Raw genomic sequence first — 17,821 nt, forward strand, 5'->3', positions numbered from 1 at the left:
AATACCCAAGGAAGAAAAAATATAAAATATAAAAAAAGTTAATTAAATATACTATACTGTATATTATTTAGTGATCAATCAACATCATTATGGACAAAAACAACTCACTCAAAATACCAAATCAATATTGCAGGCCCATTCTCAAAGTCAAACACATACGTACATTCCCAATTCAACAAAATACCCAATTATACCACATTTACTTCAGTTAAATATTGTCCATTTTAATGGGACATCATTTGTTTGAGAAGTAAAGGTAGCAGCAGGATCCCCCCCCCCCTTTTTATAGCTCATAACTTAATTGGGAATTGTTTTCCACACACAAATATACTGTAGTATTTTCCATTTCAGAAAAACAATAAAAGCTACAAAGATACAGTACCAAGAGGTAATGTTCAAAGAAGCTTGTTTATCGCATTGAGCTCAATAAACAGTCATACATTGTCACTCTGGGGAAAAGTAGCATGTGAAAGCTGCAAGGTGCAGGTGAGTTGGAATAAGAGCAGACACATCATTATGAGGTAGTCTGTTATATTCAGCACTGTGCTCTTGAGCTTCTGCCACCCAAGGAGTTGTATAAGAGTAGGCAGCTGTCTGAGAGGATCACTTTGTCTTGCAAATCCACTCCTCCGCTCCTCAAGAAACCGACTCTTGACCCCTCCAACATCAAGAACTACAGACCCGATATCACTCCTTTCCTTTCTTTCCATAACCCTGGAACATGTTGTTTCTAACCAGCTCTCTCCCCATCTCTCACAGAACAACCTTTTGGATCCCAACCAGTCAGGATTCAAACATGCCCATTCCACTGAAACAGCACTTCTCTTAGTCACAGGTACTCCATGCTACAGGCTGCCTCCCACTCACTGTCCTCATCCTTCTTGACCTATCTGCAGCATTTAACACAGTCAACCACACCAGCTTCTCCTGAACCCCCTTTCTGACCTGTAGGATCTTTAAAACAGAAGGAGCGATTGCAACGGCCTCAGGCGCTGCACTGTCGGGGGGAGGGCAGCAACTGCCGGGGAGGGGGGGGGGGGGACTGGGGAGTGCGGCGGCCTCCGATCCAGCACGGCAACTGCCGACAGTAGCAGTGTACCGTGTACATCAGTGTACCGTGGCTCCCGACATGAGTGGCTGGTTAGATCACCTGTGGATCCCGACATGCGTTGCCGGTTAAAAATCACCTGTGGCTTCCCTGCGAGGTTAGGGTTAGGGTTTGGGGTAGCGTGTCAGACTAATGAGGAAACATTGCCGCGGCTGTTGGTGGTGCTGATGCCACCGGAAAATGCACTCGTCCTCTCCTTCCATCGAGAACACCCAGGTGGTTCCTGTTCCAACATCAGCTGTCATTCCTGTTCTAACGTCAGCTGTCATCCTGTAGTGTAGAGGTATGTACTGCAGGCACAACATCTGGAGGATCAGACTCTGGGACTTCTCACAAAGAAGTCCCAGCTCAACTCCTTATCTAAGCCCAGTCATCTCACTCGACTATTCCAACTCAAGTATGCTGACTCATAACGCTACAACTGATCCAGAATGCGGTGTCATGCCTGGTCTTCAACCTCCCTAAATTGGTAACAAAAAATGGTACCCTCCTAACTTCAGAACATGATCCACCCCAACACCCCTTCTCACATATCTTGTCAACTAAGATCATCTCCATTTTTTTTACAAAAACAGAACATTGTTACAAGAAAGCGATATAAGGAAAATTCCATGAATATCTAACAGGAAAAACAAACTTCTCTGATGAATAATGCACCAAGCGTTGTACTTGGGAGTGAGTTTATTTTCCATGTGTGTTTAATTCTCTGCTCGATAAAATTAATTACAATCAACATCAAAATCATTAAAGTAATCAAAAGTCTTCATTAAAAATATATGCACTGCTGGCAGGATGTGTGGGCTGTACATTTTACATGACGATTACTCTGCCTGTTATTCTCCAACTTGTCTCTATAATCTTGGGTAATTTAATTTGAGTGGCTCATTTCTTGAGATGAAAACGCTAGGGAGTTGAGGGAGAGAAAGACCTCTGACTGGCAGCATGATTAGAAAAATCACAAAACCTTTTTAGCTTGGTTGAACTTTAATTTGATCTGCTATTCCGTTGTACACCATGCTGCCTCCCTGATCTGTTTACTGGCATTTCTGCATTTAATTACTAGCAGAATGAAATGTTCCATCAATGAGAGCGAGGGACAGTCCAGTTATAGTCCTTCATTATTCTTCAGGAGGCATGGGAATGTTTTAATTGGAAATGGTTAAGACACACTGTTACTGGGCCTCTTTTGCTATAGGAGATATCAAGGGGGTCAGTTTAGGACATGAGGTAACCAATCAATATAACTTCACCCACACCCACCACTCGCACCTCTACCATTTCCATTGGGAAACATTTAAATTTTCATTAACTTGACCGTTGCTGCAGGCTACTATGTGGTGGATTAATTGTCTCCTTGTACTCCATCAGGGTATCCAGTCGAATTTCAGTTCCCTTAGAACCCCCTCTGCCCCTTCACTTCTGCACATACAGGAGCCACAAATAAATCCCCTGCAGCTTCCTCGTGTACTGACGACTGCACCCCATGACTGACACAGCCAGAGCTACAGGCAACCTGGTCTGGCAGAAGTCATCGTGCAGAGGAGCACTCTTTTCTAGTTTAAGAGGAGAGACTAAGCCCTTGTAGTGTGGTCCAGGGGCGTCCTCCTCTGGAAGAAAACTTTATGAATTCCATGTGTTAACTACACCAATCTGAAGTACCCTGAGAGTAACTAGGAGACAATTTTCATACCTGCACATTTGGGTTGCGGTAGTGTGTGGAAAACCACATTAAATAAGGTAGTTATTTAAAAAATAATTACTGATATTTCTTTTAGATGCTTTACAGGCAAATAGGCCTATGTTGAAGTGTCTGCATATAGCCTATCATAAAGTCATAAGATATCATGTATTACCCATAGACTGTGATATTACCAGGGGGGCAGTCAGACAGATATTTTGTGAAGCCACTAAGGAAATCGGGATTTCCTGAAAGTTCATATAATGGCCCTGTTGTGGCGCTGTCATTGGGCCCAAAAAACCCCATAGCTCCATAGAGATCCATGTATTTGGGCCCAACTTCACCTAGACTGTATTACCTTAATAAACATGGTCATGAATACTTTCTGCTTCCAGTCACTAGTTTAAAGTCTCATTTCTAATGTCATAATATTCTTTTTGGAAAATTATGGTCCCATTTATTAAAAAGTCGAGTATGTTCTGAGGGGCGTGGCTACCGTTACAGTCTATGATCGGGATCCCCCACCCACTCGAGTCAAAATAAAAACCAACGAAGAAGAAGGGGGGAAGTCCCGCCTCGTTGTCTGGGCCAGCCAATGACCAGCTGGGCCAAAACGGATCCAGAAAGATGGCGATTTACAATTCAAGGACTGACAGGCTTCATTTTACGTCCATATCAGACCCAGAGAACGCTTTGTCCATATTTGTTTTTACAGTCTATGGATATTACCTGTAGCTACCCTAAAGCCTTCAACCTCCTGACTGACTGGTAACATCAGTCTGTCTTAATCTGTCTCTGCAGTTCATAAATATAGTGAATAATGTATCTCCTTCACCAAACTTCAGAATTTGGGGGTTTTCCAGCGATGTGTTTTCTTCTAGGCCTATTTTATACTCTGTAAGCAATGCAACAGTAATACATTCACAGCTACAGCAGCTGAATGGGACCAGTGATCAATACTTAAATAGCCATGGGTCTAGAACGAAGTCACAAATAACCAATATTTTAACAGTATGAGTAAACAAATAAGAACAACAGACCACAAGTCAACATTACAAGCAAAAAAGAAAAATGTATATCGGCAATTCTCGGCAACATCATGTATTCAATCAATTAATTACCAGCTAGCTAACATTAGCAGTAGCATAGTATGTTAGCTCATGTAAAATAATTAAAATAAGAACAATAATATTTGAGTATGTTCCCAGTTCTCACCGTATACCTGCCGTGACCGGCTCAGAGCTTCATGCTCTCGACACATAATGTGAGTGTCGAGAGACTATGAACTATGTGTGCTCTTGACTTCAGAGTTCAGAGACTAAATACCACATCACCCCTATCAGCATAATCTTTGTTTCAATCTGTGCTGAATAATATCTGGGAAGATTTAAGATGATAAAATATATGTATATATAATAAAATAATAAATAAATAAACCGTAATAAGGAGCATATGGCACAACATAACCGAGGCTTAAGAATGTTAAGCCCATCCCACAGCCACTGGTTGAGTCAGAGGTGCTCTGTACACAGCTCACCATAGGAGGGACTGGTGGGTCTGGGTGCAAGGCAGTGTGGGCTCAGAGGGAAGGGTGGCCATGATTGATGAGGCCTGTGGTGTAGGGGCATCCCGCTAGCCTGGCACCTCCCAGGAGCCTGAGTGGTGGTAGGTGGTTCTACGCCCAAGTGGAGGGTGCAGTGGCAGGTGGGCAGGGCAGTAGTCTGGAACTGACTGCTGCTCATACCGGTACAACGTCAGAGCACTCAGCTGCTGTTGTATCTGGATGGAATAAATAAAGAAAAGAATAGAAGGGATGGGATGAGAGGCGGGGAGAGAGAGAGAGAGAGAGAGAGAGAGAGAGAGAGAGAGAGAGAAGGTATAATAATACATAAATAATAATGTCAGTCAAAAAGGTTCTGTTTGTACAATTCTTAAAAATTCCGGAATACTCTGAGCTGTTTTTAATTAAACACGTGTGGGGAGGGTACAACAGGACTGACATTAATGCAAGCTAGACCAGTGATACAGTGGCCGCCTGGCAGGCCCTCAAGACCTGGATGCCATAGTGTTCAAACACCCACTTTCAGCTAAGGTGATTTATATGCAAGATGAAAGCCTTAAGCTAGAGTGCAAACATATTTTGTGCCCTCTTTTAAATGGAGTCAAGACTCCATTTAGTAGAGAGTGCTTATTACATTACAAGCACTTTGCTGATTCAAGTTTTATGTGCCACTGCGCTCTGAATTATGTCAATTAAATGGAAAATGCTACATCTAGACTTTTGTGATACTGTTAAGACTATCTTGGTGTATGTTAATGTTTCATTCAAAATATGAATGCACTCATGCATGTTGAAGAGCACACAGTTATGTATGTAACAGATAATGGCACAAATACATTTGCATAATTGCATTCAGACCCCAGCTGTCATAGTATAGGTTTGAAAAAGAGAATTCTTGTTTCCTGTGAATTCTGTTTCTGATCACTTGATCAAATGTGGGCTACTGTATTAGATTGAATGAACGGGAAAAAAAGGAAAAAAACTGCACCAATGCTTTCAAAGTGCATCCATATGAAAGATCACAGACCACTGAAATGTTGGATTCCAATCTAGCTGATGCCCCAAGGCCTTTACAGTACATTTGCCTGCCTAGAATCCGTTTGTCAATTTCACAACGCTGCCACAATTCTGATCTTTGAACTTGAGATCATTATTGTTAAACAAAATGTTAAAACATTTATTTTCCTATAGTTCCATTCAGTGTGTTCACAACTTAAATAGAAAGTTTACTTTCGAGGCACTTGCCATCTAATTCAGCAGCTGAACCGTACATCTTAGCAAGTCAATACTCTATTCATGAACAACAATGCCCTGAATGCAAAATGAGCTCAGTGGGAGGTCTGCATCTGAAAGCTTGCTGCACAAATGTAGTAAGGCTACAGTACATTGAGAACAAATTGTCTCCAATTAGTGAAATAAGGAGAGGCAAACATATTGGTGGACACTTTTGAATCAGCTCATGAGTCATGGCACAGGCTGGTTGGTTGAACAAAAATAACCATTCTCTCTCTTTGAATGACAGTGTACTGGTAGGGCGGAACTACAGCACAACACTCGCATGACTGAAGTAAAAGATGGTATAAGTAGCCTATGCTTAAATTCATAGTTAGAAAACGTTTCAGATGTAAAAAGATCTGGGCAAAGATAATCAACTTCAAAATAAAATAAAAATAAGTCAAAATGACCTCTCAGTCATGCGAGCTTGTATGCTATGCTATGCTGTCGTACGCCTGCAGTTCCACTACCGTCGGTGGCTTCAACGTTGCCCTGCCGTTTTGGGGGCTTGCACCGCCACCAGGTATCCCCTATAACCACATAGCATCCTTCACACTGGGCAGAGTGCTCTTACCCGCTATTTCTGCAAGACTACGCAATTTAAATATGCCTTTTTCTTAGCCTTCTTTCAAAACGGGACTAGGCTCTTTCTTGAGTCTTGACCGTGTAAGAATAAAATAAAAGGTTTTTTGGCCAATCAATTGAAGCAACCATCCAGGTTTAATCAAGAATATTGGAAAGGAGCTGGCTGTCATGGTTGAAGCTCTAATAGAGAGATGACTCACTGGCTTGTACAGTCTGGATAGCAGCCAGCACTAGAGCTTTAGGGCTGAATACTGCAAACAGTGGCAATTTCAACATCTTCCATTAAACTAAGGAAGTCTTCTCCTATCTGTATCTACAGTACTACTGAACTACTCAAAATGATATTAAAGTAAGATTGTTGCGATGACTTTACTCTACTGTGAAAAGCCCTGTCTCCTTTTTCCTATTGACTTTTGGGCTCCTGGCCATGGTACACAAAATCCTCAGTGTTATATGCATTTGTAACTGTCTCTGAGAGTGTACAAATGCCACATGTACACACTCGGAGTTAAATTAACACTGGATTTTACTGTGAGTGTGTAATGGAATAGGCATTTGGTAATGACATTTGTCTTCACATTGTTAACAGTTTTAACTCGATCTGTCTGAACCAATTTACCCTCATGAAAATTCAAAAGATAAGAGTTCAACATAATTTGTCCACATGTCATTGTGGTCAGTGTCATGCACATAACAAACTGCTCATTGCAATCCTTTATTTGACCCAATTTAATAATAAGTCATATTTATAAACCTGGGGTATCAATGTGACATGATAGCAAGAGTCATAACCCCCTCGGCATACACAATAGTTCTCTTTTGAAAATGAGTGCTGTAGATTTGAGGTTTATACTAATTGCATTACTGGTTTACTCCTCCAGTGCACACAAATCTCAGTAAATATACAAATAAATAAAATAATTGGTGTATTCTGCGTGGTCTGCTTTTTGCAGAATTTTACCAACTAGTCCTTACCCGTTCGAATATATGTACACCAAATGATGTACAGTGTGGATAATGTGATTTAATAGATCATAGTATTGATGTATGTATTTTGAGTTGTACAGTCTGAGGCTGGGGGGTGAGTTAAGGGATGAGCTTGGGAAGTTGAGATGGGCACAAAATTAATATTATTGCGACTGCAGGTCGCAGTTAACTATGAAATTGTGCATTTCCGGTCAGTCAGTCAGCCAATCAATCAGTCAGTCAGTCACGGCCTATATATGGTCATGCCTCGTGACATCACATGATGTCATCAATATTAAGCCCGTATATGGAGAACCCTGATGTCATCAATATTGGCCAGCAACTCTACATCTCACCTCCAAACCTCAAATCCTTAGATCTCCATATATGGAGCTCACCTGTTCTGACATTCCATATGTTAATCCTTCATCTTCGATGTCTCCCTTTTGACTGATACCTGCCCATTCAAACTCTAGACGGTACCGCTCCAAAGTTATTAGTGCAGCCGCGCCCGGCAGCCGTTGAAAACTAGAGTTCTCAACAGGCCTGAAAATTAAGGCCTGGCCCTACCTGGGCCCTCATCAAACCCTGTACACTCAAGACACTGCCCCCGCTGCCACTCTTAGATCTGACCTGTTCTGACATTTCATATGTTGATCCGACCTCATCAAACCCTGTACACTCAAGACACGCTCCATATATGGCCAGTACAGAATTCAGAAACACACACACACACACACACACACACACACACACACACACAAGCACTGCCAATACAAACTAATAGGAGAGTGTGCTCCCGGTGCACATTTCCGAAAACACCCAGACTTCCCTTAAATTATGTTAGATGAAACCCTCAATCCACTCCTATTTTTGAGTGGTGGCACACCGTCTCCTATGAACAACTATGTGTGTCAGCCTCTATGTACAATATGTACAGTATATATATCCTATGTATGTATGTTTGTCAATTTGAGTACGACCTTTGACCCCTGCAGATCATTGGGGTCGCATTCCGGTGCTAATTGGGGTCAGGTCACACACACACACACACACACACACACACACACACACACACACACACACACACACACACACACACACACACACACACACACACACACACACACACACACACACACACACACACACACACACACAGCCCAGGAAGGAGGGGTCATTACAACCCTTGTGCTTAAGTCAACAACTGTGCTCGACTCCAAGCCACCGCTCACTTCACATTATGGTGTGATAAAAAAGAAAAAGATCTAGTATCTAGTAAAAGAACCATATAAGCACCCATCAGTAAACAAGGTACAGTACACAAAGCTGGGCACTGCACTTCCTTGGGTCGTCAGCAATACACTCGTAATGTGTGAACTGTGAAGTCGAGATGGATGAGCAGTTCGTGAGATAAACATGCCCACTTGGAACGGGCTGGTTCTGAAGAAGAACCGCACATCCTATCAACTTCACCCTTGACACGCTGTGGCCCGTGGGTCCTCAGCAACCACGCGCCAAGTGTGAAATGGATCCGATGAACAGTTCTCGAGCTATACAAAGGACAGAAATACCGTATAGAAATTCCTGGAATTTATGATAGATGCAGCCTTTAAATTTGAGTACTCTGCTAATTGCTCACAGTAAGCGGATCCCAGGGAAGACTTGAATAGGACATGATGCTGCCATTAACTCAATTTCCTGCACTATTACCATTTTATATTGCTTATAAAAGCTTTCACTCAAGTTGTTCTTCTTTATGGCTGCTGTAAATTTGGGTCAAGTTGCACCTAAAGGATTCTCAGTGACTTCCAGTACGTGACAGACAGCTGCTTTGATGTGCCGGCATGCCTCAGATTGGCACATTAAAAGGACCATTTCACTCATAATACATCTGAACTGAATTTTGTCACTGCCTTCAGAGTAAATGGTTCTTCCACAGAGTCTTTCAGTCCCGGCAGTACCCTCAGCGAGGCATACTACCCTAAGGTCATGCGATTATTTTAATTACCCCAATTGCATTTTGTAATGAATGACACAGAGCTGTATTCAGAGCGCTTTGATGCATGCTAGTTATGCTGATACAGCACACTATGGTTACTTTTTAACGTATTGTTTTTCTATTATTTCAAAGTATTTAAAAATCATACTCGCGTGAAGTGACAAGTGAACGCCGCTCTTATTATAATACATCATCATACATCACATTCCGTGCTCAGCCAATCTGAGCACATACATTCTGTGCTCAAACGGTCAGATAGACAGACAGACACACACACAAAATTGTGTATGTGGAGCGCCACTCAAAAAATATATATTGACCACAAATGCTAAGAATGCTATTGAATTAGCATGTTGTTCAGGTTTGGTGTTTTCATCCCAGTTACTTTGTAGCACTTAACTGTTTTTCTTTGCAGTCAACTAATGTAACGATTGATTTACCCTGTTGTATTTTGCCATGGGTTCGTGCCATTTACTCCGATCGTGCTCGGGACAAGAGCCCCTGCTAAATGCCAAAATTCTAATTACAATAAATTATAGACGGAGAAGTGTCTTCTTGACAATATCATGGGGAGAATGAATGCATTCAAACTACTGTATTTAAACTAAGTCATTAACTCTCACGATGAAAAATCTGTTCATGTGTGATAGATATGTGCAGAGTATCTCAACGGGGTGTGTGTGTGTGTGTGTGTGTGTGTGTGTGTGTGTGTGTGTGTGTGTGTGTGTGTGTGTGTTGCCCCTTTAAAAACATCCTTGGCCCTGGCTGCGCTGCTGCTCTCTGTCAGCTGGATAATTCACTCAGCGGTCAACACTGCAGTGAGAGAGAGAGAGAGCACAGACAGGCCTCTATTATCATCGCTGGCTATTAAGCTACACACCCATGGATGCTGAATGGCATGCTAATGCCTGAAAAGACCACTTCTATGTAGATCTTTGCTTCGCATGGATAAATAGCAGAATGGCTTGACCATATGGGATATGTGAAAAAAAACATTGTCAGGAATTTTTTTAACATACTTTCAAATGCAGCACCACGTGCTGTGCATGGCAATTAGAACAGATAGCAGGAAATGTACTTGTAGATGGGGATCAGAAAATGTTATTAGGAAAAACGTGCACAAATAAATACTACATAATGCCATGGCAGTCTGACAGACAAGCTCGCATTGAAGTCGTTGCTTCTGAATAACAGATTTCAAATCTGTACGCAAGTTCACAACACCATATGTTAGAGATCCATTCAGATGCTCCTATTTGTTGTCAAAATAATATAATCCTTCAGCTGGGGGCGGTTTATCTAGCCCTAACGCTGCTCATCCAATTTTCTGCTCTTCAATATACGTCAAGACTTCTTATTTACTGGATTGGATGGATCTTTTATGAGTCATTCTAGACTCTTTTCCGATGTATGGAGAGACACAAACCACGAAACTTGATTGTAGAAAGCAAGGAGGAATGAATGTCTTTTCTTTTCATACATGGCTCAATCCATCACGTTATGGATTAGAGAGAGAAGACATGTGGTGTGTAGATAACTGTATGATTCACACACACACACACACACACACACACAAACACACACACACACACACACACACACACACACACACACACACACACACACACACACACACACACACACACACACACACACACACACACACACACACACACACACACACACACACACACACACACACACACACACAATTTGTATAATTATGGCCACAGTGGTACATACATACATATTAATTCATGGATTCATAGTTAATTCATGGAACAAACAAGAAAGATATATCACTTGGATTGCTGCAGTTCCAACAATCCAAAGTACATGAAAACTCATTCACTACAACGTTATTTTTTTATATGAATGCAGACTGATAGTGATCTTATTTTAGCATAACCCAGATGGTGAATTGCCCTGGCCCATAGTTTTTAATATAAACGTGTGAACTTTAAATTGTGAGGAATCAGAAATCAAACATGCATGTAGTCAAAGAACTGGCATAATAACACTATACTTGATGTGAATGATGTGATCTTGTATGGGAGGAATTTATTTGGGAAAACTGTTATTCTGCTAGCAGAGAAACGACAGAACAAAGCCAAAATGATGAACCTCATGTATTGAGTCTGAAGCACACAGGTTCGATATTTCATAAGACAGAACAAAGGATTACTTTTACTCTTCACTTTCTCATAAAAAACAAAAGTACTCTAGGAAGAGAGAGGCTGTCGGATATACTAGGAGCGACTAAAGGCACTTTCTTGCACCAAGAACAGACTCTATTTCATGTTTTTTGCAGAATGAGATGTCAAGCTAATGCTGCAAATTACATAATTTCTGAAGTGCAATATAACATTCACGTTCACAAGAAAGGGGCACACCTTCAAACAAATTCAAGTTGTTTATTTAAATAAGTATAGAAAGCCATTGAGATGACAGGCCATTGTGGCAATGTTCAGTGTGGTGTGGTGAGGTGAGGTAAGGGAATGGAGCGCTGAAGAGATGATGTGATGCTGAGGGGATGGGATGAAGGCATGAAGACATGTCAGGATGAAGGGCTGAAGAGATAGGGGGGATGAAGGACTAAAGAGATAAGGGGATGAGATGGGTGTGCAAGTAGCCTGCAGTCCGTCCAGGGGCACAGGTGTGGGATGACTCTGAGACCCTATAGGACTTTGGCATAGGGGTCCATTGTGCATGAGCTAGTCTGGTGAAGGATGCTGAATACGGTGCAATGTCACACAGCATACACCAATCTAAAGACAGCGTCATGCAATGAAACAAATGCAGTGATACAAAACAAGTACTGCCCTGTAACCCAACACCACTGTGCGTTGCGTCAACAAGGTAGTGACTGCCTTGTTTTTGTAGGTGAATTTGGTGATTATACTCTTGCATTACCCAATGTTCTGGAGGACCAAATGTATGCATAATTCATAGGATATGGAATACTTGGTACCCCGCATCCTCAGACTGGACAGCATCATCGAGAGTATCCTGACTGGCTGCATCACTGCCTGCTAATGGAACTGCACCGCCCTCGGCCCGAAAAGCCCTACAGAGGTTCCCAGCGCATCATCCGAGTAGAGTTTCCCTCACCTCCAGTGAAAATTATACAAAAAGCGGTGTGCATTCAAAGCTGAGAGAATCATCAAGGACACTCACCACCCCAGCCACAGTCTGTTCACGCTGCTATACTGTGGCCATGGCCAGGCAAGCACACTACCAATGTGTCCAAAGCCACAGCACCAGATTTCTGAACAGTTTCCAACTGGCTACCATCAGAAGGTTGAACAAGTGCTGAATCCCAACTGCTGCCAGACTGCCCTAACGACACAGGCCACCACACAGGATGACCTTTTCGGTGTATGTTAAGACTGTGGGGGCACTTTGCTGATGCCGCACTGGCAGTGCCACTTACCATGCTTGCACTGATATATCTGATATCCGCTGCTGGTCAGGCTACTGCTTGGCCTTACAACTCATTTTACCCCTGCTTATTTTTCTAGGATCCAAAACGTCAATGACATCCACAATCACAACACCAGAGGAAGCTCCACAAATCACGTTCAACCCAGATTTGGCTCAAACAAGGGATTCAATTCGTTCTCCTGCTATGCCACAAAAGTCATAAGGTCATAGAGTCATAAAGGAGTGTGAATCTCTACTCTCATAAAAAAACGCTCTAAAGTCTAAAAGGTTTTAAAATCCTCTTTAGGCCTTGTATCGAACTGTACTTTCCTGTGCTTTTTAGCAACTGTTCAGTGCAGTCAATCAATGATGTTAAGGACTATGTTTCTATACTGTATCTGTTGCCATTTTATTGCTATTGCTCTTTAAACTATGCACTTTATGTATTTATTTTTTTACCCATACTGCAGGCAATGCCAGTCTGGGAGGGGGGGGGGGGGTCTATACTATGTCATAGCAAGACAGATGGTGTTTGAAAGTTTGCATATGGAGTAAATCCCTCTGATATACAGGAAATGCCATAGTGAGAGGCAGAATGTTGTGGTGCCATTGCTCAATCCTACCACAGTACAGGCCTTTCACTCCTGTCCAGTTTCCATGGTGATAACTCTAAAGAATGAGCTGTATGTGTAACTCTTAACACTGCGGAGGATTACATGCTTCTCTGTGTGTATGTGTGTGTATGTGTGTGTGTGTGTGTGTGTGTGTGTGTGTGTGTGTGTGTGTGTGTGTGTGTGTGTGTGTGTGTGTGTGTGTGTGTGTGTGTGTGTGTGTGTCACAAATGATGGTTTATCTTTCTGTGAACCTTTTGTTTATGTACAGATCTAATCGTACTGCCTACAAATTAAATGCACGCTCTCTCTCTCGGACACACTATGTGTACTGTCTATTGGAAAACGATTGGCAAAGCCAATGCAATGAACTATGGAACAGGAAAAAAACACATTTGGTTTATCCCCATTCAATTCCATTGTCGCTTTCAAACGAAGCCAGAGGATGGCCATCCGTTTAAGTGATACTGTACAGCCTGAGACTTCTGAACCTGAACAGACTTTGTCCAATATTGATGTAGCCGAAAATATGAGGCGACACGAGATGAACTGCAGCCAGCTGTTGGCCTCCTATGATATTGCCACAGAGGAATGGGTCTATACTTGCAGGTTCTGGCTGATATATGAAGGCTGAGGCCGTGCAAAGATTCATCTGCAGTGATGAGATATGAATATTGAGGTGAATATTGCAGCAGGATAAAGCACAACTCAAGTGAGACTGCATGAGCTCCAATCCATGATACAATAGCTGTAGCACGAAAGCGACATTGTCACACTATATATTCCCCGCCCCATCAAAACATAGGGCAAAGATGTTGCTGTATAGCTATATTCTTTAACAAGTTGAGAAATTGCTGTCTCGGGGTTAGTGTCACACGCTTTAAGGATTGCTGTGTTGCCAAGTAGGCAGGGGCTGAATTAAAATAGCACTGCTACAAAATGAGCAATTCTGCCAAAGTGTTGTCAAGTCTCAACAGGTAAGAGTAAGTGTTCTAATCTGAGGATTGATTCTGCAAAAGGAACACTGTGGGGCGCTCTGAGAAATCTCACGACTGTGCCTTCATCACTCCACCCTGTCTTTCTCTATGATGCTCTCTTTGCATTTCATCCCTCCTAACTAGCACCTCTTCAGCCACACCACTTTGACATACACCCCATTATTAAGATGAATGAATCTCGTCCACGTGACTTCTTGCCTCACTCAACCGGAGAATATTCCTCACGTGTTGCTGTGCAGGTGCCCGCCTAACTGTCACCTTGGTAACTCTGGTAGTTTGACGGGATCTCCCCAGAGGTCACCTTGAAGATCCGAGGGACAAGGCAGTGTGTAGTAAAAAACAATGTGTCAATGTGTTAGTCTGACAAGTCTGCTGCAGTGACTCAGTTTGGCCGTCATCACTTCTGCAGCACTGCAAGATGCACTGTGCATGTAATAAATGTAATAAATCACATAAGATAAACAGGCCGAAGGGAAGGAAGGGAACATGCAAGGTCAGCAACCTGGATGTCTTCTGAACAGATCCATTTGAAACAACCGATATGAAGAGATATGTGGAAAGAGAAGGGGTGAAAGATGCCAGCATACTGTAGCTCTGCGTGTTTTGCAGTGATATAAGGCGGCTGTCTGGCTTTTGGTTGGTGAAACACAACCCTACATCTGTTCCTAAAGGCCTGCAGGATTTGGGGCAGTAAATGTAATTCATTACAAGACCCAATGGTTCGATTTGGCCTTAGTTTGATTATTTAGCACTGTTCTCAATGGGGAATAAACCACACAAGCACATTGAGGGTTGAACATTAATCTCCTTTGTTGAGCAATCACATTCACAGCAATTTACACCGAAAGGGCTCTTCTGGATTGATAGTACACTCATTTTGACTGTGGGAAAAATTTGATGACAGATTTGACATGACATATGCCCTTTCCTTCACAAAAAAAATACAAAATCCTGCCCAATATCCATGGTCCAGGGCCATGGATTTGTTATAGTAACAAATCTGCCGTTTTAGCAGTTTTGGCAGTTCTGAGCTATCGTTTTTCACAAAATGTGGCAATAGTGCTGTGAGGATCCCTCAGGAACTGAAGCTCACAAAGCTTGTCAAAAGACCTCTGACCTTTAGATCTGCATAGTGTTGAAAAAATTAATATTTTGTAAGAAAATGGGTGGAATGTATATTCTTTCAGAGCGAACGCTTTGAACTAAAATCTTTGCTCTGGATATATGCGTCCCTGGAACAACATAATTTAGTGGCCAAATTCAGACAATTCTGGGGGTTCCTTGACATGAAAATGGTTGAGCAACACTGACATAGAAACTGTTTTTTTCAGAAAACTGTCCTAATTTAGAAGGCATGCACACACACACACACACACACACACACACACACACACACACACACACACACACACACACACACACACACACACACACACACACACACACACACACACACACACACACACACACACACACACACACACACACACACACACACACACACACACACACACACACACACACACACACACACACACACGTTGGGTGGGTGAGTGATTAAGCGGAAATCCGGGAGCGGCTAAGCCGAATGGGGCCCAATAGTATATTGTAGAGGGGTGAGGCACATGGTGAGAGGCATGGTTGACATTCCCTCCCGTTGGCTCCAACTGCTGCCAATCTAAAGGCAGCCAACCTGGGCCCAGTTTTGAATCAAGGCAGCCGTTAGACTGCAGGCAGGGTCAGGGTGTGAGGACGCTTCGGTCAGAGCAGGAGCGCTCTACAGTACATGACTGAACAGTAGTTTGTTTCCCAGAGAGGACGTATATATCCTGACGTATATTTTCTGTTTAATAAATGCCATGGCCACTTGCCAGTGGGTGGACTGCAACAACCTGTGTTTGTGTCCGTCACTACACCTATAAAATGTGTGTGTGTTGCATTTCCAACAGCAAACCATTTCTGTGTTCTCTCTCTCTCTCTCTCACAGCTGACATTAGTATTCTAATGCAGCCTGCTTCAAGCAGTGTTCAGTGCCAGCCACTTAATTTGTCATTTATTGCTCCATGACAACTGAGGTAATTGAACTTCTTGCCCATGGAAGATCTCTGCCAGCCTTGTGGCCTTTTTCCCTTACTATGGAAGAGGCAGGCCCACAGGACCTTGGTTCAGATAAGGGGCACAGATCTAATTTTGTACGGCAATGAGATGGTTAGTATGTAAGCATACTACGCACGCAACACACAAGGGCCTCTGAGATGTTTATTGCATGCGCTAGAACTCCAAGTTCTAGGCAGGTAGGCAGAGTTTCAGGTCTCTATGACTACTTCCTGGTAAAAACCGGATTTATGCATTTAACGTTTTATATAGCCTGCAGTTTTCAAGAATATGCTTGGTTGCTAGGACCCTGCAGCATTCCTTTTTTGTGGTACTTACATAATTATAAACAAATACTATAATAACATTTCTATGAGAGGTGTCACCAAAATTAATGTTACACAGTACGAGTATGACTTTAAATTTTGAGGGTTTTACTGTGCAGTTGACTGTGCACACTGTGACAAGGATAATTTTCATTTTTTATCGTGGATTATTTATAATGATGTTGGTCAATCTCTTAATTGTACAATCTTACCTTTAAGCACGTCTTTGAATCATATTCTAATTTTCCTCAAAGCCAATTAAGTTCTGGTCGGTTCTTGAGCCTTTCTATTCTCATTTGTCCTATTGCTAGTTTGTGTAGCAGTAATTATTGGATACACAATAGCGCTTCGATGCAAATGACAGAGAGTTTGCTTCATAGAGTCCTGTGAGATTACACCGATAAGATTATTACCTAATGCTAAGTGGGGGGGAAAAATCAATTGATGGGAAATGCGATTGGCTTCATTTGGAAGCAGTACAGAATGAAGAAAGGTAAAGTGATGAACCAATAACACTTGGACGTATATTGGCTACTTGTGCTTTATTAGTTGAACAGGGTGCCCAGTGCAGTGCTTTCAAATGCCAATCACATTACCTAATCCTTTAAATTGCCCAGCCTTTGCTCACATCTACAATACTTAGCAAATCAGCCATTCAACAAGGACATAATGGAGATGGGTCATGGTGGTCCAATCCAATGGCATATTTCTTTAAAAAAAACAGTTCTATAGCTCAAATTAAGTTAGAAATTTAGAATCAGCCGTAAAATAATGTAATTATTCTCACCTTTTAAGTTAAGGTGTAAAATTTGCGATAGGAAATAGTACCAAGAAATGTTATGTTATAATTAATGTATTGTTATTAGAGGGAAATATCAATGAAGATTCTACCATCAAAAGGTAAAAGCATCGTTGTACGTGCTTGAGTCAACAAGAACCACAATGTCCGATTCATACTTGGTGTCACACCGAAAATAACCTATCTACACAACGCAGCATGACGCCTTGTCAGCTTGTAGATCTGGTATTTTCAGTGCAACCGAGTATGACTCAGGCTTAAGCGCCCATATCAAACACTTCTCTACCAGGCAACATTACAGTACCTGACATCACTTTAGTTTAGCTGTGACTATACTCAATTCTATAAGCTTCAACCCTCACTCCAGTCTCATGACTCATTAGCCGTTCTTACCC

At 42.1% G+C, this 17,821-nt stretch overlaps 1 protein-coding gene across 1 annotated transcript in view; it reads right to left on the reverse strand.

Moving 5' to 3' along the window:
* Positions 1 to 1,836: 1,836 nt before the first annotated feature.
* Positions 1,837 to 17,821, reverse strand: part of LOC308316970 (leucine-rich repeat transmembrane neuronal protein 4) — a gene marked incomplete at its 5' end in the record, with an annotated part of 36,736 nt that continues 20,751 nt past the window's right edge. The window contains one exon of the mRNA XM_080765760.1: positions 1,837 to 4,565. Coding sequence (XP_080621886.1) covers positions 4,419 to 4,565 — 147 coding nt within the window. The 3' untranslated portion in view covers positions 1,837 to 4,418. The remainder of the gene's footprint in view (positions 4,566 to 17,821) is intronic.

Source organism: Protomyctophum bolini (assembly GCF_963924005.1).
Source record: "Protomyctophum bolini genome assembly, chromosome: 6".
Classification (NCBI taxonomy): Eukaryota; Metazoa; Chordata; class Actinopteri; order Myctophiformes; family Myctophidae; genus Protomyctophum; species Protomyctophum bolini.